This window comes from Myotis lucifugus, unplaced genomic scaffold (assembly GCF_000147115.1).
Source record: "Myotis lucifugus unplaced genomic scaffold, Myoluc2.0 scaffold_617, whole genome shotgun sequence".
NCBI classification, from domain to species: Eukaryota; Metazoa; Chordata; class Mammalia; order Chiroptera; family Vespertilionidae; genus Myotis; species Myotis lucifugus.
In genome coordinates, this window is record NW_005871665.1 from 127,395 (window position 1) to 150,496 (window position 23,102).

Here is a 23,102-nt window from a genome sequence, read left to right on the forward strand (position 1 = left end):
AGGGCAATGATGTGCAGTTATCAGGACGTGGGGATGGATACTGGGAGGACAAAAACAACAGATGTCGATAGCAGCGGGGGTTCTAGGAGAATACGGGAGGGGCCCCTAGCTAGTAATGCAAGGGGCCAATTCACTAATTTATGATGGGAGATATATGCCTGGTCATGACCCAACCAGTCATCCACCTAAGGCACTGCCCTCCTGCCAGTGAGTCTAGCTAGGGGCACGTTGCTTCAATCATATAAAATCAGAACAGGTGGAATTAGACGTTCCTCAGAAATATTTTCATCAAGCTATTTGTGGGCGAATTAAGTTCCGTTGTGAGGGAGAAAGAAAAAACTTCATGTACCAACTATATAAAGAGGATAGACGTTTATTCATCTTGTAAATGAAGTCCAGAGGCAAACACTTCAGGCCGGTCTGGTGGCTCAATATTCGTCATGAACCTAGGCTCCTTCTCACTGTTGCTCCATCACCATTCACACGCAGCTCCTTCTCTTTCATGGTCCAACTGACATGCCCAAGTTCCAGCCATCAAGCCCACGTTCTGTCAGTGGCAGGAGATGGACACACACTCTTTTAAGGACAGGTCCCAGAAGTTGCTCATGCCCCACTGGCTAAAATTTAGTTTATCTTCAATGGAGGCTGGGAAATGTGGTATTTATCTTGGGAAGAACAGGTACAGGGAGACAACCAGTCTTTGCCAGAATGTGGCGCCCTAATAGACAGCCCTTTCTTGGCCTTAATGAGTGGCCTATCTACAGGTTGAGGACCAGTCACCTGGGAATCAATCTTCTTCAAAAGGCAACCCTAGACCTTTTGGGTTGTGGATAGAGCCAAAGGGTCCCAGGTTCGATTCTGGTCAAGGGCACATACTTCGGTTGCAGGCTTCTCCCAGGCCTTGGTCGGTCGGTTGGGGCATGTGCAGGAGGCAACCAATCGATGTGTTTGTCTCACATCGATATTTCTCTCTGTATGTCCCTCTCTCTTCCACTCTCTCTGAAAATCAATGGAAAAATATTCTTGGGTGAGGATTAAAAAAATAAAAATAAAAAGGCAGCCCTAAATCTGTAAGACGTGTTATTCTTTGTTGCCCTCAGTTTGGATCATCACTCTTCTATTAGCATATTCTCATTTAAAAATGTCTAGTTGTAATTTAATTGCCTCTTAAGAACTTTTTCTTATAAGTAAAATTTCTCTTGAAAAAAAAAGGGGGGGGCATGTATGTGCTTCCCACAAGTAGTGAGACAATGCCACTGTATATAAAGTACTAAGTTTCTCCAATCTCATTTTCCATCGTAACAGCTTGCTGTGTGTTCTTCCATCTTCTTTTCATGATCATTCATTTTGACACATTTGTAGGTTTCATTTTCACAAAAACGGGTTCTCATGATGTACATTACTTTGTCACTTTTTGTTTTTGCTTAAATACATCACAGGTTCAGAGCTAGAGAGCTGACACACTCTTTTTAGCAGTTGTGTCATACTCGGGAGTATAGCTGTTCTGTAACTCGTCCAACCAATTCCTTTTGATGGACTATCAAGTCATTTCCATTTTCCTGTCATCACAGGCCATGCTGCAGCAAATTTCTTGTACTGATGATTTCGTGTACTTAGTGCTTTTAGTTCTTTGAGAGTCTTCGATGTAGACTGCTGGGTTAAAAGAAGCATTTAAAACTTTTTATTGATACAGCCAGATTACATTCTAAAAAAGATTGGAACAACCCACATTACCACTAACAATGTACACAATGTTTCATTTACCTTAATTCTTGTCAGCAGTGGAGGTCACTGCTTTTTGAAATTTTGCCATCTGATAGGTATTTTATTGCTTTGAATTACATCTCACTGACCGTGTGTACACTTGATCCTCTTTCATATGCTTATTGCAATGCAGAACATCTTAATGGTTCAAAGCAGACTCTGGAGTCACACCAGCTGAATTTGAGTCATAGCTCAAGATGTGTGACCCCCTATTACATGACGTGGGCAAGTTACTTTCTCTGAGCCTGTTTCCTTACCTGTAAAATTGGGATATTACCTTTCTCAGAGGGTAAGTTGTGAGGATTAAATGAGATAAAACTTATAAAGTACCTGAAACAATGTCTAGTACGTAGCAAACAAGTGAATGATTAGTGGCTAATACTGCTGCTCTTTTAGATTTCTCCTGAGTTACCTATTGGGTGTTCTCTATCAGGGTGGTTGTTTTGGAGTGATCAATTTGTAGGAACTCTTTGTATATTAGGAACATTAATCCTCAATCTGTCACTTGAGTTAGAAAAAATGTCCCCAGTCTATCATGTGTCTCTTATGGAACCGACTTCTGTTTTCCCAAATTTTCTGTTTATATAGTCAAATATGTCTATAATTTCCTTTAGGGTACATAGGCTTCTTGTTTTGCTTATGATCTCCCATCACGATTATAAAAAGTCTCCTAAAAATCTTCAAATATTTCATTTTAACATTTTAAATTTGTAGTTCTTCTGTTATTTGAGTGTGTGTGTGTGTGTGTGTGTGTGTGTGACCTTACTGTAGCTCCATTTATATAATTATATAGTTACACATATCAGATTTAATTTAGAAACTTCATGGAAAGAAATTTGGAAGAAAATACAAATTACAGTATTCATAGTAACAGGTAATAACGGGGTAGTTCTGAGCATCAATGGGTTTGGATTTTTCATAATTGATTTGAGAGTGAAGGAGGGAGGGAAGGGAAGAGAGAGACAGAGAGAGAACATAGATTTTGTTTTCCTACTTAAGCATTCTTTGGTTGATTCTTGTATGCGCACTGAGCGGGGATTGAACCGGCGACCTTGGCGTATTGGGATGATGTTCTAACCAACTAAGTTACCTGGCCAGGGCCCGGGCTTCAATTTTTTAAAATGGAAACTTCTTTTTAAAACTGTGAAATTCTTTTTTCCAAATGAAATATTACAGAAAACTCCAATATACAAAACTGAGTTATTATGTTTAAAGTGGTGAAAGATGGGGGCTTGAGGAGGAAGATAACAAAGAGCCCTGTAAACAAATTTCGGAATAAAAATTTAGATTATATTCTGAAATGACGGGGGAACTACTAAAAGATCTTAGGCAGGGGAGTGACACAATTAGATCTGTGTATCGAAGACTACGCTGCTCTGCAAAGAACAGTAAGACAACAGTAGAGCCAGTGAAACCACTAGAGGGGCATCACAATAGTCCTAGCAAGACACTGTTCTCTTGGACAAGGGTGATAAACGTGAAGAAGTATGTCTACATGATACACCAAGAAAATTTAGTGATTATTAGGAATGCCTGGGGTGAGAGAGTAGAAAGGGGAGCATCAAGAATAATGGCAATGTCCTGGTTTGAGAAACAGTGAAGGGTGGTGTCACTTCTCAAGAAGAGGGAACACTGGAAGCAGAGCAGATTTTGAGGGGAAAATGATGGGGTCCGTGTGAAGCATTTGTGTTTATCAAATGGGCGGGTAGCCAGTGAAAGGTGGACATTCAGATCTGAAACTCAGAAAATCTATTTGGGCTGAAGATAGGAATCTGGGCGTTATCAACATACAGTTGGAAACTAAAGCCATGGGAATGAAGTTTTGAGTCTATGAGGCAAGAAGGCCAAAGGCATAGAAGACTGATTCCGTTGGGGCTGACCGTAAGCAACAAAAATCAACCCTTGCCACACGATCTGTGTATGTATGGGGATACCCTCTGCAGCCATATGTAGAAGCCAGCTCAGCCATTGTAATTTATTGGAAGACTATGAGGCAGTTCATAAAAATTAGAGAAGCTTAACCAGGAACCTGGGCAACTGAAGAAATCTCAGTAACAAGAACTCCTATGCCTCTTACATATTATCTTCTGGTAGCATCGGAGAGGGGTAACTTCCCAAAGGAAGGTGAGGCGCTATTCTCAAAGGAGGTGGGGGAAGGATACTAGGTAGGCAAATGCAGCCGTCCATTAGGTTCTATCCCTTGGCTGCCCAGTACATGCATTCTTCATCATGAACAATTTTATAAATGCTTCCATTCAACATCCTGTAGAAAATGGACTCATCTCCCCAAGGGGGATAACTTAATTTCCAGTTATCACACCAAGTGTCAAGTCTAAGATTTCCAGGTGACATTCATTCTCCTCTAGTTTTTAACCTCATCTTGATAATCTACAATTTGTGGTCTTACTGATATATTTAACCATCACCAACACACCCATATACATGTGAGGCGGACACTGCCAGCAGAATGACTCAGGTCCAATAGAGGGGAAATCTGATTGGTCTAACTTGGATCATGCTCGAATTTCAGCCAGATGTGAGGGGCAAAGTACTGAGATGGAGAAAGAGGAGAGTGGGATAAAAAGACCAGGCAAAGCTAAGATAGATGGCTACAGGCTATTGATTTTATTTCTGCAATAAATTATAGGGCTGTAGTTGGTACTTACTGCCTCTTTCATTATAAGCTCTATATTTTTTTCTTCAGTTAAAGTGGTTTTTCTTTTATTTTACCAATTGGAAGACCCAAACTTTCATTCCTGAGATATACAGGGGTTGGGATTTTCCAAGTCTTTTGATTCCTCCCAGATATCAAAACTCTGCAAGTCTCTTTTCCGGTTAATGCCTTAATTCTCACAAAAGAGATCTTAGTAAAGTTGCAAATCCAATCAGCATTGTGATTTTGCAATTTGTGGAATCAATCTCCAAGTTGTAGTTTTGGAATTAAGCAGAGATTCATTCATCGTGGACACAGAAGGGCCTTGGCTTTTATTCGAAGCCTACAGGTAAATTTCTGGGTTTGAGCTTGTCATTACCCAATGTAATCCAAGTAGCTAACCATCCTAACTCAATGGTCGTGGCCTTCCTTATCAACTTCCAATTGTCTTACTGTCAACAGCTACCTAGTTATCCAAACACTGCCTGCAACAGGCATATGATTCCAAATGACAAGGGGAAGTATCTTTACTTGCTGTTTTTTCACTATAAATTGCTCACCACTTCCTCCTCCATCTAGGGATACAGAACAAGAGCTACTGCCTTTAATTCAGTCTCAGTGCAATAATCAATTCCAGGTCCTTCATGTTCCTGAGGTTCTGAAGCCTACTATTTAATGGTTATCAATTTCCATAATAATTATTTGGTTGCAAGCAATAGCAACCCTCTTTGGCTTACAAATAAAAAGGAAACACGCTATGAAGAGGATATATGGTACTCTACACAAAGGAAAATCTGGATAACCAGGCTTCGACAATAGGAATCGGCACCTGTGGGGAGTCTTTGCATGAACCCCAATATGCTCTCCTGGGGACACTACTATCAGAATGACTCAGGTCCTATCATTTTGTTTGTCACTTCTCTTAAGACTCAAAGTCCTGGTGGGAGGGGAATTTTGATTGGACAAGTTTGGGGCACAGGATCTAACCTCAGCCAGGGGTACAAGGCCAGAAAACTGTAATTTATAGCTCCATTAACACCACAGAATGGGAAGGAGTAGCAGTCCAGAGGAAAAGTGTGGATCTATCTCTAAAAGAAAGGGAAAATGATTTGGGGGAGGCCAAAAAAAAAGTCTACTAATAATACTATTTAAATGATGGGGAGAAGAACCTACAGTGGATTAATTGCCAGGAAGAAAATGGAGAGTCTTCACACCTAAAGGCAGTATGTCAAGATGCTGGGGGAAATTGTGCTGCTGAAAGTTCAGATATGATGCATATACAACAGACTTAGCAATAAAAAGGTTATTAACCTTGATTGCAATGAGATCAGAATAATCAGATTTCAAAAGAAAATGGGACTTTTCCCTCTCTCTGTTTAGTGTGAAAACTGTGATAGAGGTCTTCATAGATTAACATCAGTTGAGAACTAAAACAATCTTTTGATGACTGAAACGATGAAGTTCTGATATTCTGAATACACTTGGATATTTAAAGAGATGCGCTTGAAAAATTAAGGAACAATTACTGAGCTCAGTTTCTCAAACAAGTAAAGATGCAGCAATCTGTCAGTGTGAGTAACGGATGATGAATATGTTTATCAAAATACGAAGATAGAGGGTTATTTTAAATTATTTGATGAAACAGGCTCAGTGTAAGTAACTTGCCAAGGTCAAACAGTAAGCACTAAGCTTAATTTTTAAAATGCTTTACTTTTAAATAAAGTTTACAAGTAACCAGAGTAGTGAAAAATATTCAAATATAGAAATGTATCAAGTTTAAAGTCTCATGTAATCTACACTGTTCAAAGAAAGCCATTAATAGACTTTTCTATGTATTATAAACAAAGACAAATTTTAAAATAAGTTCATACGTTTTTCTACCAATAGTTTGTTTCACTTAATATAACATGGCCATTTTTCCATGTCCATACACAATAAGTGTACCTTGCTCATTTTAATCCACATGTAAATTTTCTTAATATGGTTAAATCATGTTATTTAAGCAATCCCTTACTGATAACAATTAGGTTTTCTCCTATATTTTTCTATCATGTAATTTTTTGCTTCTGTCTTAAGCACTGTCAGTTCCTTTTTCACTGACTTCCAGTTTGTAAAGTAACTTCACTGTAACCATGACCAATAGTTTAATACTTGGATGTGTCATTTCAATATTGGTAGGAAGACTATTTGGACTCAATTTCAAGCAACAGAAACCGAACTCAAAGTAACTTAAACAAAAGGGTATTTATTGGTTCACAAAACTGAAAAATCCAGAGGATATACTCGCTTCAGGCACGGATGGATCTAGGAGCACATTGTCATCAGGACTCAAGTCTCTCCATCATTTGGCTCCGCTTTCCTCTGCACTGGCTTCATTCTCTGACTGGCTCATTTTATATGGTGGACCCTGCTGGTTTGAGCTTGTTCATCCTACAAAGGTAAGCAACCTCAGTAAATACAGAGTTTCTGAGCTTTTTCTCTTCCACTGTTCAGTAAACTCCTAGGGTTGAGTATCACTGGATCAACTTGAATCACATGACCATTCCTGAATCCAATCAATCACTATGATCAAGGAGATGAACTATGCCGATTGATCAGGTCTGAACTTCACGTCCACACATGAACCCTAAGGTTAGGTCAGACTGTCTGGACTATGTGGACTGAAAATAGGGAGATATGGTTCCAAGAAGCATCAGGGAGTTGTTAGGAAGAGATGGAATAAATGCTGGCCAATTAAAAATAACTGATATCAATGATAACGCTGGATATTGAAAAAGCTTAATCTCTGCTCATAAAGTTGAATTGTAACAGCTGGCATTATTCTTTCTTGATAAAAGTATTCTGAAAAACACACACATCATGAGTATGTCCTGTCGTCAAGAAGCTTATAATCCATTTGTATGGAATAATCATGTCCAGTAACATACTCTGGATGATACCATAGTTTCAATATAAGTATTAAGAGTCCGAGAGCTCAATTATCTAGTTGACATAATGCAAGACGACTAGTCTCCCAATGGAAAGTAGTTCTGTGAGGCTATTCAAGTCAGTGGTAAATTTGAAATTCCTGGAAATCTTTTGTGTTCAAGTCTTTCGCCAAGTTGAACATTTCTCATTTCTGTGCTGTTGATGCTGTTGATTCAGACTCAACTTCTGTATTACTGCAGGACAGAAATTGACAGTGCTTTTTATCTGCTACACTCCTTCAGATCTGGTAGGAGGATCTCCAGGTGCTGAAAATGATCAAATATATATAGGCTGAGGCTTACTCTGCACTTAAAAAAAAAGCACTGATGCTGGTCAAAAAGTATACAGCACGGTCCTTCCTGTGGAGAATATGGAGTGAGGTGCAGGCTGCTTCAGTTCAAAACTCCTTGGTGGAATTAGGTATAAGATAGGCTGAGATCAGTTGTAGTCTGTTCCAGGACAGCAAGTTTGATTGCAGCAACGTGTCAAAAAGGCAGGCAAGGGCTGAGTCAGATAAATAGGTAAGTAGGGTACCTTCAGCAGGGCCAGCTATAGCAATGACAAGGGTATAAGGAAGAACATGTAGTTTAATATTGAAGTTCTGTAAATTAGTTTTTACCTGGATTACTCCAGGCTTAATCCATAGTGTTTATTCTGGATACACTTTTCAGATCTTAAATAGCCAGTCGGGTACAGCAGCTTTCACCTTCCTGCTCATTTGCCCAATAAGAATTTTCAGCTCAGAAGGCTATATTCTCAGTCCAGACGTGAGGTTGTTTAGGTGTCTGTTCCTACACCTGGGAATAATAGGGTTCAAGATTGGCACTACTTTCTTTGGTAATCAAAATCTCCATCTTCTATAATTCAGCACATCTCTGGGAATCAAACACAAGTCAAGGCCTCAAACTGGTTGAATGGTGCTGCTGGACTTAGATGAGATCTGAGGCATGGAGATAGTAGGTAAGAGCTTAGGTTTGAATTTTAGTTTTTGCTTTTTCAAACATCAATTCTTATACACAGTGTTCATTAGACTCTTGAAAGACGATCATCCTCACCTTAAGCCCCTCATTTTACTGAGTCTGACAGGAATAACAGGAATGACTGGCAGTGTAGATCAATGTCTTTTCCTGTACAGAAGAAAAATCTAGCTATTTGGAAGGTAGTAAAAAAAGTTGAGTTTGCAGATTTCTTCTTTACAAATAATAGTTGTATATACAAGCAGGATGGTCATTATTTTATCTTTATTTGTTGACGGTAAGCAGTCTAGAGTAACCAGGCTTAGGCCTAGATTGATGATTTGAAGACTAAGTCATGTTCTCATAATTAGTCTAGTGGATAAGAGACATATAAAGAAACCATTCCCAACATTTAACCAGTGCATTCGTTAAAGTAGTTGAGGACATCTGGCCCTTAAGTCAACTGTGAAGTAAATAAGATTTCAAAGTCTACTTGTTTAACATGATTTGGTCTGGAAGTTCACAAACTGAATCCTTCCTGCAGAAACAGGTAAGTTGTCTCAATGCCTGAGGAATGAAGGTGGCCACTCTGAATCAGTGTTAAAACAGTAGACAGGTAAAATTCTATGAACATATCCACAAGGACAAGGGACTGTGGTCTTGTGACATTAGGAAGCACAACAGGAAGCTTGAGTTTACTGACAAAATCCTTAGCTGAAGGATTTGTAGATTTTCTTTCAAGTCAGTCTACATTTCCAGCAAAAAGATTATACACAATTTGAGATTCTCAGCAAGTGCCTACCTCAAAATATCCCTAATATCTACAGTTGATGGTACTAGACATCAAGACCCATCTTAAAGGAAAAACATTCACTGGCTAGAAGAAAACTTCCCAAATGGCCACATTTTAAATCACATCAGAAAAGATGTTCAAAGATGGTCTCCTGTGGATCAGGTCTTACATGTAGTTAGAGCAGAGTATTCATAATTTTAGAGCAGAATATGCCAAGCAGATATGCCGATGGTGGAGGAATTATTTTAGCTTATTAAATGTTATTAGCTCATTTAACCTGGAAACAGCAGTTAAAAGTAAATAAAAACCAAGCAGTAGTATTACTGCCACTGATTGAGTCATAGTGACTTGTAGTTTGAGAATAAGATGAATGATAAAACCAGGTACCCTTTTAGTTAACGTTGCCAGAATTTGAATTCTGCTTTCATAGTTAATGGTTATCCCTTGCACATGAAGTAGAGTACCATGGTTGATGATGGGAGGTCCGATGAACAAGTTGGTCTACTATGGCCTCAATGAGGCATCAGTTTCAATACCTGGCAATTCAGGTATCCAAGGAGGATCAAGACTTCAGATTCACGTATTCAAGTACCACTAGAGCATCTGGTGTTTGTGAAAGAAGTTGGGTAAGGGGGTTTGTTGGTGTAGAGTACATATGATTTACTGTCTATATCCAAACCCAGGAATTACTGTAAGTCCATATGGGGGTAGAGCATGATTAATTTAGGTTCATTTGATACACTTTTGGCCCATATAACTACTTAGGGGCAAAGTTCTTGCACTTTTCTGTGTTTGTCCATAGTAAGTATTCCTAAGAATGTTCAGCACCAACTGAACATGGACTGTGTTGGCTAGAGGTACAGATCAGAATATCATTCAGGTCGAACATATTGTTGTCTAGAGCACTGTTTTTTCAAAATGTGCTCTGAAGAATTCTAGGTGCTGTAAAGAAGTCTCTCCTTAGGTGTCACCATGGCGATAAAGGAAGATGCTTGTGGCAGATTTCAGGACCCCCACTCTGCTTCGTCCAGAGCAACTTCACTTTTACTTTGGGCTTCCACACAGTTTTCGTCCAAAGGGCTTCATGGCCACAAAGCCTTTGGAAAACCAATGATCTAAGAATAAGTTGTTCACAAAATGCTGAAATACAAAAAATAGGTCACAGAAACCAGAAACTGTGTAAGCAAAGTCTTTGGTAAGCCAAGGTGTTTTCCTATTCATTCTTCCCCTAAGGTGGGACACATTATAGAATTATGCAATTTAACATTCAAGTCTGTTATAAATTCTCATTTCCTGAAATTGGGCTTATGACTATCAGAGAACAAGGTCTTAAATGACAACAGCACTGGGGTTTTTGCAGTCAGAATACAGCTGCAAAATGCATTCATTTCTTTGTAAATATTATTCCAAGAAGTCCATGCTAGATGACTTCAAGCACTGATAAGATCTCAGTGGGCCACAACTCAGAAATTCTAAGAAAATATCTCCTCATCCCTCCTCTCCATTTTTTCCACCCACTTCCTCTTTTCCCTTCCCAATCTTCTCACCCATCTGAGATGCAATGACCTTGAACTAGGTTTATAGCACAATTCTAGGGACAGAGAAATACATCACTGTATGTCATAGAATCCATCCAAATTTGGATGAATTAACTTTCCCCCAACCCCCTCCCCAGTATTCCCACAAATCTAGAGGTTTCTTTGACAGAAAATCAAGGTAATGGTCAAGATAAAGAATTCTCAGATGATGGAAACATACTAATTCAAAGCTGTTATTGATAAGAAAAAAGGGATGTGTGTGTCAAAGATGCAGTTTATTCCTGGGTCTCCAGGGCAATCTGTTGGCATTCAAGAAGCACTGGCTATGCCACTCTTAAGCAGTTGCCTCATTCCACTGAAAGGAATGCTGCAAGATGACATTCTGTTTGATTAAACTTAGAACATACCAGACTAAACAGCTAAATGATAGTTGTGTGTTTTTTGCTGCCTTATGATATCCTTTAATATACTACACTGCATTATCAATTAGAGAGGGGACACATTTTATAGTATTTTTACCACCTTACTGGGCTATGAAGCTCTGTATGTATGACATATATGTTGTGTATGCAATTACACATACATGAACAGTACTGATTGAAATGGATGGTACAAATACTAGTTAGGGGATAAAAGAATCATCAATAAGATCTTAAGACTTAACAAAACAAAGGCATGATTTGCACAGGGATACCCCAATCAATTAGGCCATCTTTGTGAAGACTACAAAGACAGACAAAAAATCTAACAGTAGCTTTGTTTCATGTTGAGTAGTGTTGTCAGATGAACATGTGTCTTGTTGACTGGACAATCTACCACCACAGAGTCTGCTCCTTAACCTTAGGGGTGTTTCCATGGAATTCTGGTCTAGGACAGCTATTACAGTATTACATTTATGACATCCTGTTGATGTCACCAGATCAGGAAGCTAGAACACTTTTCTGGGGTTCCCAACCTGCAGTCATTTTAACACTGTGGGTCGAGGCTAAATTAATTCCAAGGAAAGAACTGGACCAGGAGTCAGAAGGTTTGGCCTCTACCACTTGATACCCCTGGATAATCTTTCAAATCCCATTTCCTCATTTACAAAACAAGATTATAGTCTAGTGTGTGATCCTGATATTAACACATGTAAAAGTGCTTTGAGACTGTAAAGTGCGATAAAAACATAAGGGATTACCATATAGGTTCTACCTGGATGTCTCAAGTGGCCTTTTCTGGAATCTGATTGAAGCTTTGTGAGATGCTGGGTAAAGGATTCCTTTGTAAAATTCCTTACATTTGTGTGAAAAGTTCTGGTTCCTGAATAATCCCAAAGATGCTATGAGGACTTCACTAGGCCTTTGTTTTAATCCCAATGGGTCAGAATATCTGCTTTCTCATTCAGTAGGATACTACAGATTTGACGTGGAAAAAGAATAGCGTCCAGTGACCTGCATGGGATCCTCAAAACTTCATAAACATTTGAGATTGTGGGTTGTGGTCCAATGTTGTTCTCAAGATGTTACCATTCTCCAGACAATGTTGAGAACTAAGAATCCCCTGGGTCCAAATTTATTATGTGTCTCTGAAGGCTTTAACTGAAGAAACAAAATACACACTCATGGAACAAACTGAGCCTCTGTTGTGATGAAACAGTTCCAGCTATTTGGCTTGAGGAGTTTGACTTCACATAAAGGATGGTGCTCAATCTGGGTAGAGGAGGACAGGAATGGAGGTGAAGACCACATCATGATGGTTGAATGTCCCTTGGGTCACAGTGGTCCACTGGAATGGTATCTTCTTCAGTAGTAAGGTGACAGAAATCACCATGGACAGAAATCCAGGTACCAAATCTGTAGGCTGAGTGAACACAAGGAAGATGGTCAGAAAGTCCAGGGACAAAACAGGTAAGATAACAAACGCATGGAATTACAAACACAGGACTCTAACACTGGAGTGGCTCTGCAGTCAGCACATCAGCTGCCGGATGTGTACTAATTCTTGATAAGCCTGACTGAGAAGCTCACAGATAAATGAAAAAAATGAGCTTTATAATCAACAATCAGTGATGATCAGAACAAAGAGTTCTCTGGCAAAGATGGTTTCCAGACTCTTGAAAATAACCATCTTAGAAACTGCCCTCAGTCTTATACTTTAGGGGAGTAATTTGATTGTATTCAGGCTGCTGGGCAGTGGTTGGTGGGGAATAAAGAAGGGCTCCACAGGAACCACAAGAAGAATTGAATTTAAGTTTACATACTAACACCAAGGCAAAGGAGATATTGCCCTTCTCCCTTTCCAATGCCTTTCCTAAATTGTCTTATTCATTTTGACAAAATCTCGAATGGGAAAGAATAATGTACCTAGGTAATAAGGCCCTACTGCATGCATCCTTCTGTAATGCCCTATGCAATATATTAATTCCTCTCCGTTTGAAGTCTCCTAAAATCTTTTTAAATTCAGAATTTAAAAACATGAAACCAAGGAAGAAACATGGCCCATAACTAGTGATCTTTTTCCTAATCTAGAGTAACCAGGTTGTCACACGATGATTAAGCAAACACTTACTGAATGCTCATTCTGGGATAGCCTGCTCTCTGAATTCCTCTTTTCTATTAAAAGCTTCATCACATGTGGTAGTATGTGTGGGCAAAGATTCGAAGACCCTTTTTTTCCAAGGGGCTTGCTATCTGCAAGAAAGCAAATAAAAAAAGCATGCAAATAACTACTTTACAGGGCATCAGATACAAGGATAAAAGATACTGAGAAAATGGCCGAGTTTTGGCAGGTGAAGAACCAGAGGAAGACATTTCAGGGTAGAGAAGAGTATGAACAAAAGTGCAGAGATGGTCAAGAACGAGTCATTTGGGAAAATGGCAAGTACCGTAGTTCACTTTGGATGCAGTGTCATCAGAGTTTGCACTGAGGTCTGGCAGAAACTCAGGTCTTCAAATTCCCAGTAACAGCGCTAGTGGCATTGCTTGGTTAGTTGTCGTCTCTCTTCTGAAAGCGAGGTCAATAGTCCCCAAAGTAAACATATCCAGCTCCAGAGTTCCTGTCACATCCTCATAAACGCATCGAGGTCCCAGGTCTTGCAAATCTGGAGTCCATGCCGTGGCTACTAATGGGCATCGGCTCCAGCTAGTGCGAAACACTGTAGTGAAACCCTTTCAACCCTCTATCCTGGACATCTCGTGTTTTGTCACAGAATTTCAAGCTTTTGAGTTCCAGATGTTTGTGTCCCTCTTTTCTGCTGAGAAAAGCATCTTCTCACCACAATCAAGATTCGTTTGCAGTACATCCAGGTTTTATTACAAAAGACCAACACATTTCCCCCCAAATAAGTTATTTCTCTGGAAGTGAGATCATCTGTCTCTGCCCTTTAGGTAAAGGGAACAGTCAACTGATATTTTTTTTCAGACAGTTGTATGCAATAGCAGAACCGGGTAACACCTAACCAGACAAAATACACTTAATCGTGTGTGTTCGTTTGCTTAGAGTTGCACCACTCCACAAAACAAAAATGTTTGAAATCCAACTGTTCAAACATTTCTATAGTGTTTGCTGGGTAAAAGCAGCTGACAATTAACAAAGAAGCAAAAAACTGGCATTTTTGGCCACCTTAGCAACACACTTGCAAGCAAATAGAATACAAAGCAGTCCAGGAAAAAGTTAAGCTTGGGAAAACTTCCAAATCTACTGATTCTGAGGTTCAGCACAGGTTCAAACGCAATTTTTCAGAAAATGTTAACCTTCAATTAATAAAGATAACCCCCCAACATCTTCAGGAATTCCATGCCTGGATCAGTCTGTTCGTTAGCCAGCTTCCGAAAAATCCACCTGCACCATTAATTAGCTAGACTTGGCAGCACCATTTAAAAATAAGCCTGCTCACTACCAACCACATAGACTAGGGGTATAAAATAGGAGCAAGTAACAGATGGCAAACATGGTCGTGAAAAATGGTCAATGAAAGAGTCAGAAAGGTAGTCAGGCACCAGTATCAGCAGCAACACAGTTAATGGGCCAAAGATTAAATAGGCTTCTTGATTCCAGAGAACATATCCACTCCTAGTTTCAGCTGCTTTATACTGGATGCCACTGTACCATATGCATTAGCCACCCTTCGGGCACCCCCCCATGGGGAAAGGAAAGGACTCAGGAAAAAAGCCAAGCAGTGGAGTGTTGTTACCCCAATAATCCATTATGCACAGAAAAGCTCACATATCCCAGGGATTCAAACAGGGGCTTCAAATTGGTTGTGAAGGATCTCAAATGGCATCTAGGCCTCAGTTTCCCCCCTGTGGCATAGAGAGATTGTGGTTAACTCTTTGGGGGTGACATCTCCCTTGAAACCTTGTTGGCGATGGATCCTCATCCCCCTAAAATGCACATTCCCACTAATTTCTGCATACAATTTCGGGGAGTTTGGGGATTTCCAACTCCAATCCAAGGTTCCTAGGTTCAAAAAATCGATGGATTGGGCAATGGCTGTTTTCTTACAAATCAGAAAATTTTACAAATAATAATGATCCCTTATGTACACTGACGCTTTACAAAGCGCTTTTAATCCCACAAACATCGACAGAGGAGGAAACTGAGGCGCAGATTACAGAGGGACTTGCCTAAGGTCACTCGGCCAGCTGGTGGCTAGGCCCGGAAGCAAACCCAGCTCTTCCGACTCCGGAGCCCGTTTCCCGGCCCGGAGCTGCCGCCAGGGCTCCCGCCTCTCACTAAGGCGGCATAAGGAGGAAAAGGCAAAGTAGAAAGCCCACCACCAACCATCCCCCAGCCCCTTCCTGTCCCTCCAACTGGGTCCTTGCAGGCCCCGAAGGGTGGCGCCAGGCCTCCAGGCCGGCCCCGGCCGCCCCCGCTTCCCCGGCCGCGCCAAGTCCCGCCGCCGCCTCCCCGGGAGCGGGGCGGAGCAGCTGCCCGCCACCGCCAACCACCCGGACGACTCCTCGTCGGATCGCAAACGCATAGGCCGCCGCCCGAGTCCTGCGGACGAGAAGAAAGACTCGGCGCGAGCGCCAACGGCCACCGGGCGCGCGCCGCGGCGGCCGGGCCTGCGCCCCAAGAGCTGGATGCCAGAGCAGGAGAAAGAGCCGCCAACCGATCGCTCGATCGACCGCGCGCCCGCTCCGTCGCCCTACCAGACCGGGGAGGGGGGGAGGGCGCGCCAGGGCTTCTTCGAGTTAGGGGCCTGACTCCCCGGCGACGAGACAAGATGGCTCCTCCGGTCCGCACCGCAGCTACCGTCCCGGCTGCGTCGCTCGGCCCGCCCCCGGTACTGTTTCTTTAAATGGCGGAGAGGGTCACGAAAGCAGGAAGAGAGGCGCGCTCTGTCACGTGACAGGGGCGGGCCCAGCGAAGAAGATCCGGTCACGTGGACTCATTTTGCCTACCAATCAGGACGCGTCGTTTCAGGGCGGGGGCGGGAGGAGCTGCGGCTCTGTGATTGGCTGAACGCGCCGCGGAGGCCTCGGGGGTTCGGGGCGTCGGGGAGTGCGCGAGGGAGCCCGATTCGTGTGCATAGGCGGAGACAAAGCGGTGGCTGTGGTGGCCGCAGAGGCGGCTGTGAGGCAAACCCTGAGGGCCGAATTTCGTGGTGCTGAGTCCGGTCATCATCTCATTCTGCGCGGCGCACGGAAGGCTCGTGTCTGGGCGGCGGCGGCGGCGGCGGCGGCGGCAGCGGCGGACGCGGCGGCAGCACATGGTTCCAAGAACAAGCTGCGGTTGTTGGGTTCCAATTCCGTGGGGAGGGACAAAGGCAGCCGCGAGCGCCGGGCAACGCCCCGTCGGGTGGTGCGCTTGCCATTGCCCTTCATCCGGGCTCTGAAAGCTGGGCCCAACTCCTCCTCTGGAGCCGAGGCCCGGGAAGGGCCTGAGGGGCCGAGGCCGCAGTCTGAGGAGAGTGGGGGGAGGGGCGTGCCCGTCTGAGGTGACTTGGGCGGCTTCGCTGTGAGGCGCTTTAGTGGGTCATTGTGAGGTAATCGAACTCTCTACCCTTAGGAGAGCGGGGTGGGGCTCTGAACGCGGGAGTCCGCTGTCAGCGGTTAAGAGAGATTTCAGTTGGGAGTTCGTGAAGCCCTTACTTACCAAACTATCGCCATCTAAACCCGAATCATGCCCACCAGGCTGGGGCCCATGTAAGGATCCTGGGATCATTGGTGGCGAAGACATGGGTTATTGTCGGGTTTTATAACAGAAGTTGTACATTTCCGGATTGGGAAGTTCCCTGGAAGAACGAGAACAAGAAGAAAACGAAGAAGGAGCAATAATAAAACCGCCCACTCCAGTACCATCTACTTCAAGATTATCCACATTTCGACTCATTGAACTATCTCACAACTTAACCGGAAAAGCTCCTAAGACTACAGGTGTAGGACAATTCTATTCAAAATATTATGCCATAGTCTGAGAAGATAAAAAAAAAATACTTAAAGGAGGAATCAATTGTAGTTTTAGACATCTCTGGCTATATTTTGGTTAGGTTCGCAGTAAACTTGTTTAAGGAGCACAGACTTACCAAACGTTCCTGGAAGAAATCCTGGAAAACCTATTTCATTGTAAGGCTGTGTTTCCCAGTTTGTAGGTAAAGGCCCGAACCTTACTGCAATCATGGCTTTCACAAATTACAGCAGTCTGAATCGAGCTCAGCTAACCTTTGAATATCTGCACACAAATTCGTAAGTATCCTGTAGGTTCCACTATCGTCACCGATAACTCATTTCTTGATATTAGTATGGAAACCCTCCCAGGAAATTTCGCTTTTTCACTTTTGGGGATGAGCCTTGAGCTCTGGAAGAACAGAGATCAGTGAAACATTTCTTGCTAATCCAGAAGAATATGACCATTTATTGGATCAAAACTTACTTGTTCAAATGCAAACTAGTTATTTGAGGTCACTATATCGAGTTGTTTCTGAAGTGTTTGATAGGAATCCAAGTACTGTTCTTTGAATCACCAAAAGTTGGACTATTCTAGCATATTCGCTTTAGTGACAACAGCAAAAACTGTTGGGCTATAACAAGTTTTTTTTCTTTCTAACAAGGGGGGAAAAAAAGAAGACATTCAAGTGACAGCTTGTGAGAAGAAAGTATTAATTTTTTTCCTCCAGCAAACAGTTGGCTTTATATTCCTTGGGAAATTCGTCCCCACATCCGATACTGTTTTCATATGCTAAGCAGGAAATAGCAACTTGTTTAAACCCATGATTTAAATAGCCACTCTCCAAAATGTGTGCAAATCTCAGAACACATGGTGTTCGATGTTCTTGGGTTCATGAAGAGATTACCATCCAAATTGGTCTGGAATGTTTCAGGGTTAATCCTTATGTTCACTCTCTTGGAAGTGATTCGTTAGGCTCATAACTACTTTGTGTTTTAATATGGTAATTTGTCACTTTTGAGATAAAGGTAAGTATTCTAACATTTTAGTATGTGGAGAGGTGATGAGCAGCTAAATGATGGCCCAGAGATCTGAAGAATCACCTTCAAGGCTGAGAATATAGACTTCAGTTATCCATTAATAGTATAATTTTATCCTTTTATGGGAAAGGACTTAGAAACAAAACCAAAACCCTAAATTCCAGAGTCGTCTTTGTGATCATGTCTGTAATTTTTTTGATTGCTATTTTTCCTATCAAAATTTTTCTAAGTAGAGTGAATTGTCAAACTATGAGAAGTTGGTTTTGTTTTATTTAAGAAGCTTATTGAACTAGAGTGTTTTAGAATAGGTACTGTAAAGGTTACCTACGTGAATTCTTATGGTTGGTGAACTTGAAATCCAGTTAGGTAAGGTTGCTGACTAGTTTATAACATAGCCTTGCTATCCTTTATGTTTGAACTGTCACATTCGGAACCAGCAGTTGAAGTACACTAGATGTTCACAGATGATCAGGCTTTGCAATGAGGGGCCAAATTTGGAATAGCAGACTGTTTGATAATCTTGGAAGAACATGAATGGGACTTCTAAACTGGGTTCTTGTTCCAGCTTCCCCAGACTTTATTTGATTATAAAATAATAGTAATAATAATTAATTGCTTCATGCCACTACTATTTTAAACATGGCTGAAAGTAATCTTTATAGCAACACTGCTGGGATTATTCCTATTTTGCATCTGAGGAAACAGGTTAAGTTTCATGCCAAAGGTTACACAGCTGCTAAGTGGCAGATTTTAGGCACTAAGATTTATCTGGCAACAGTGGTTAGTGCTTTTAACCAATTGGCAATACTGGCTCTAGTCAGTTTTACCATTTTTATAAAAAAATATATTTTTATTGATTTCAGAGAGGAAAGGAGAGGGAGAGAGAGAGAAACATCAAAGTGAGAGAATCATTGGTTGGCTGCCTCCTGCATGCCTCCCACTGGGGACTGAGTCCACAACCCAGGCATGTGCCCTTGACCGGAATCAAACCCGGACCCTTCCCTCTGCAGGCCAACGCTCTATCCACTGAGCTAAACCGGCTAGGGCCAATTTTACCTTTAAGGTCTTCTTTCCTTGTCTATATAGGAAAGGGTTTACTTCTCACTTTAAAAGTCTTCAATTTTATCTCAGCCTCTAATTTGGAGGATCTGGGATATTTGTCTCTGCTTATTTCTTTTGCTATATTATCCTAATATATAAAAAGCCAGAGGCCATCATGACCGAAACAACTGGACAGATGACTGAACAGCAGGCTGCGTAGGGCAACCAGGCCGGCAGGGGGGGGTAGTAAGGGATGACCAAATGACTGAACAGCAGGCTGCATGGAGTGACCAGGCCGGCAGGGGAGGGCAGTTGGGGGCGACCAGGCTGGCATGGGGGCAGTAAGGGGTGACCAGGCCAGCAGGCAGAGGCTGTTAGGGGTGAATAGGCTGGCAGGGGGGTAGTTAGGAGCGATCAGGCAGGCAGGCAGGTGAGCAGTTAGGAGCCAGCGGTCTGGAATTGTGAGAGGGATGTCCAACTGCCAGTTTAGGCCCTATCCCCAGGCAGTTGGACATCCCTTGAGGGGTCCCAGATTGGAGAGGGTGCAGACTGGGCTGAGGGGACCCCTCCCGTGCATGAATTTCATGTGGTGGGCCTCTAATAACTTAATAACAATAGGTGGACAGAGCCAAAGCAAAGAATTGAACCTCAGTTAAATCACCAAAGCGATATTGGAGAATTTTCTGTGAATTTGATTTACCAGCGTTGAACTGGAACCACCTGCTTGCATGGACATTTGAGGTTGGATGTATCATTTTGGAAGCTCTGGGATATCTGGATTACATTGAATTTGTCTACTTTTGAATATGTCCACTTGTGCCAGAAGAAAATATGAACCTAGAATAACAAGATAAGTTTCTGGTTTGTAACTAATTTAAAGAGATTTCTTTAATGTGGTGACCTGACTGGAAGTTCACTTCTAGAGGAAACAAAATTTTAAAGTAAAAAATTTTTATTGTTTTACAGAGAGAGAAACAGAGACACAGATATCGATTTGTTCCACTTATTTTATACATTCATTGGTCACTGCTTGTATATGGTCTGACCAGGGATAGAACCCACAACGTTGGCATATTGGGACAACGCTTCTAACTAACTGAAATACCCGGCCAGAGCCTTAAATTTTCTTAAGCTGTGACTTGATATTTTTTTAAAAATATGTATTTATTGATTTCTGAGTGGAAGGGAAAGAGAGAGAGAAACATCAGTGATGAGAGAGAATCATTGATTGGCTGTCTCCTGCACACCCCACACTGGGAATTGAGCCCTCAACCCGGGCATGTGTCCTGACTGGGCATGTGTCCTAACCGTGACCTCCTGGTTCATAGGCCGATACTCAACCACTGAGTCAAACTGGCCAGCCTTGATACTCTTAATGGTAGATGTATCTCCTCTGTGTTAAGTGGTGCAGTGTCACCTTCAGATAAGGCGAAATTTGTTCTACCATATCGTTGTCTTTGTTTTGTTATAATGTTAAAAAGATCTTTTTAGGTTGCCTGACATCTACATCTACAATACAGTGGGGCCTTGACTTACGAGTTTAAGTAGTTCCGAGACTGAGCTCGTTAAGGAGCTTGTTAACTCAAATTACTCTATCAACTCAATGCAAAAAATCGGCAGAGAGACAGCTGGTACCTCAAAAAACTCGTTAGTCGGGACACTCGTAAGTCAAGGCCCCACTGTATAGCCATATTGTGAATTATGAAATGGCCCTTTCCTTACCTCCTATTTAATGTAGATTTGCAAGCAGAACCCCAACTAGAAGGATGGAAAATCATTGTGATGCAGTGGAAAGATCATGGGCTTGAGAGCCTGCCAAGCTTGGATTTGATTGCTTCTTGGCTATGTCCTTGGGCAGAGGTCAAATTCTCTGAGTCTTCATCTGTAAAATGGGGCTAGTTTGACAATGTTTTTGAGTATTATGTAAAGTAATGGTTATAAAATAATTAGTTCATACATGATACATGGTAAACATTGAATGGGTGACGATTATTCTACTTATAGTAGCTTATATAACGCCAGAGTTGGTAAGTATTGTAGCAATTTGCTGTTTGGTGCTAGTCATTATGCAGTTAAGTTTTTAGTAAATTCTGGACCATCTGTTAAAGATAGTAAGCAACTATCTTGATTTTTAATTTTTTTTTAGATCTACGGTAACTACTGGTAGTTATTCTCTTGGTTACATTAGCATGAAGGTTTAAGCAGGCATGGGAAATTCTTAGGATACGTGAAAGTCAGGATAATTTGTTTTAATACTGGATATTGCTAGTATGAGATGATAAAAGTTAGGGTTTTTAGATTAAAGGAGTTTCATGCTGTTACTGCTCTTGGTGGTGGCTTTGTGACTGATAGTAAAAAGTTCATGAGCAATCTAGGTGTACTGGTCGTAGTAATGTTCCTTTGGCATAAGATGCATAGCTTAAGTCACTCTGCAGTACTGCTAAGTGGTCTGATAGAGCAGGATGCTTAAATATAAGATGCCTGCTTTCTATGTTCCTGTTGGCACATTTTATAACTTTTTATATTGGCCATATGATATTTTTGGGTTGTTCTATCTATATTGGAAGTGAATATAAACTCAATTCTAGAGACAATATTTCTTATGATTTATCTGTAAAATGTAGAGTTTTTACTCTAAATATATTAAAGCAGTATGAATGTAAAATGGTTGCTCTAGAATTTCTCTAGATTATTTTGTTTCGATTAGGGCAATTAACTATTGTCAACATATCCAAGTATTTATATAGTTTAAATGCAGGACGAATATGAATAGGGAGAACATTTTCTTACATAATGAGTAGATTTTCCTATGAATTTGTCACTGGAAATGCTGAGCTGCAGAACAGTTTCCTTCACAGCACAAATGGTATAAAAGCCTTGATCAGTTGAAAGTGAGAGCTTGTTAAAAATCTTTCTTTTTCTAGATGGTTGATTTTTCTTGAATCATATGTAAGGAATTGTTAGGTATGTGAAGAAAAGAATTTCCTTTGATAGTTACTCAAATATCTATATCTCAGATACTAACTAAAAACTAGTGTATCTCTTTGAGTATTATTTGAAAAAAGGAGAACTTGTACAGTTGGTATGTTTTTGGTTCTTACCATTTTAAGAGATATTTTGAACTCTGGCTTTAGTATTTGATAGTAGGATCCATCATTAATCAGTTGGAAGGCTGGAGAAAATGCAAATGTTGTCTCTGAATTTATCAACAACTAGAGGCTCGCTGCATGAAATTCATGCAAGGGGCTTGGCCCTCGCAGCCCCGGCTTTGTCCAGAAGGACGTCCAGAAGGTTGTTTGGCTCTCCGGTCTAATTAGCATATTATGCTTTTATTATAGACTAGAGGCCCGGTGCACAAAAATTTGTGCGCTCCGGGGGGAAGGGGGGGTCCCTCAGCCCGGCCTGTGCCCTCTCGCAGTCTGGGACCCCTCAGGAGATAACGACCTGCTGGCTTAGGCCTGCTCCCGGGTGGCAGAGGGCAGGCCCAATCCCTAGGTGCAGCCCCTGGTCGGGCTCAGAGCAGGGCCGATTGGGGAGTTGGGGCGCCGCCCCCTGTCATGCACAGAGCAGGGCGGATCGGGAGGTTGCGATGCCACCCTCAGTCATGCTCAGGGTAGGGCTGATTGGGGGGTTGGAGCACCACCCCCTGTCACACTCAAGGCAGGGTCGATGGGGAGGTTGCGGCGCCACCCCCTGTGATGCACAGAGCAGGGCCAATCAGGGGGTTGGGGCGCTGCCCCCTGTCACTCACAGAGCAGGGCCAATCAGGGGGTTGGGGCACTGCCCCCCCCCCCCCCCCGTCACGCACAAAAGAGGGGCCATCAGGGGGGTGGGGAGCTTCCCCCTGTCACGCACAGAGTAGGGGCCGATAGGGGGAGTTAGGGCACCGCCCCCTGGTACACACACAGCAAGGCGGATCATGGGGTGGGGCGCTGCCCTCTATCACCCCCAGAGCAAGGCGATCAGGGGGTGGGGTGC

At 42.1% G+C, this 23,102-nt stretch overlaps 1 protein-coding gene and 1 long non-coding RNA gene across 10 annotated transcripts in view; one reads left to right on the plus strand and one right to left on the minus strand.

Moving 5' to 3' along the window:
* Window positions 1-353: 353 nt before the first annotated feature.
* On the minus strand, window positions 354-15,949 carry LOC102443159. 5 transcript variants are annotated; one of them, XR_002826763.1, is made up of 4 exons: window positions 13,538-15,949; window positions 13,222-13,343; window positions 11,866-12,513; window positions 354-1,653 (listed from the first exon to the last, which is right to left on the minus strand). It is a non-coding gene; the product is annotated as an uncharacterized LOC102443159 (long non-coding RNA). The 5 variants fall into 5 exon arrangements; XR_330711.3 differs by lacking the exon at window positions 354-1,653 and adding an exon at window positions 6,643-10,273; XR_330712.3 differs by lacking the exon at window positions 354-1,653 and adding an exon at window positions 6,643-10,273 and having other exon boundaries at window positions 11,852-12,513.
* A 186-nt stretch (window positions 15,950-16,135) lies between these two features.
* MORC2 (MORC family CW-type zinc finger 2) overlaps window positions 16,136-23,102 on the plus strand; it is a 38,876-nt gene continuing 31,909 nt past the window's right edge. For 2 of the 5 annotated variants that reach the window (XM_014447135.2, XM_014447137.2), the window contains exon 1: window positions 16,136-17,342. In XM_014447135.2, the coding sequence (XP_014302621.1) occupies window positions 17,275-17,342 (68 nt within the window). In that variant the 5' untranslated portion in view covers window positions 16,136-17,274. The remainder of the gene's footprint in view (window positions 17,343-23,102) is intronic. The other 3 variants (XM_006104880.3, XM_014447138.2, XM_014447136.2) reach the window with 2 other exon arrangements.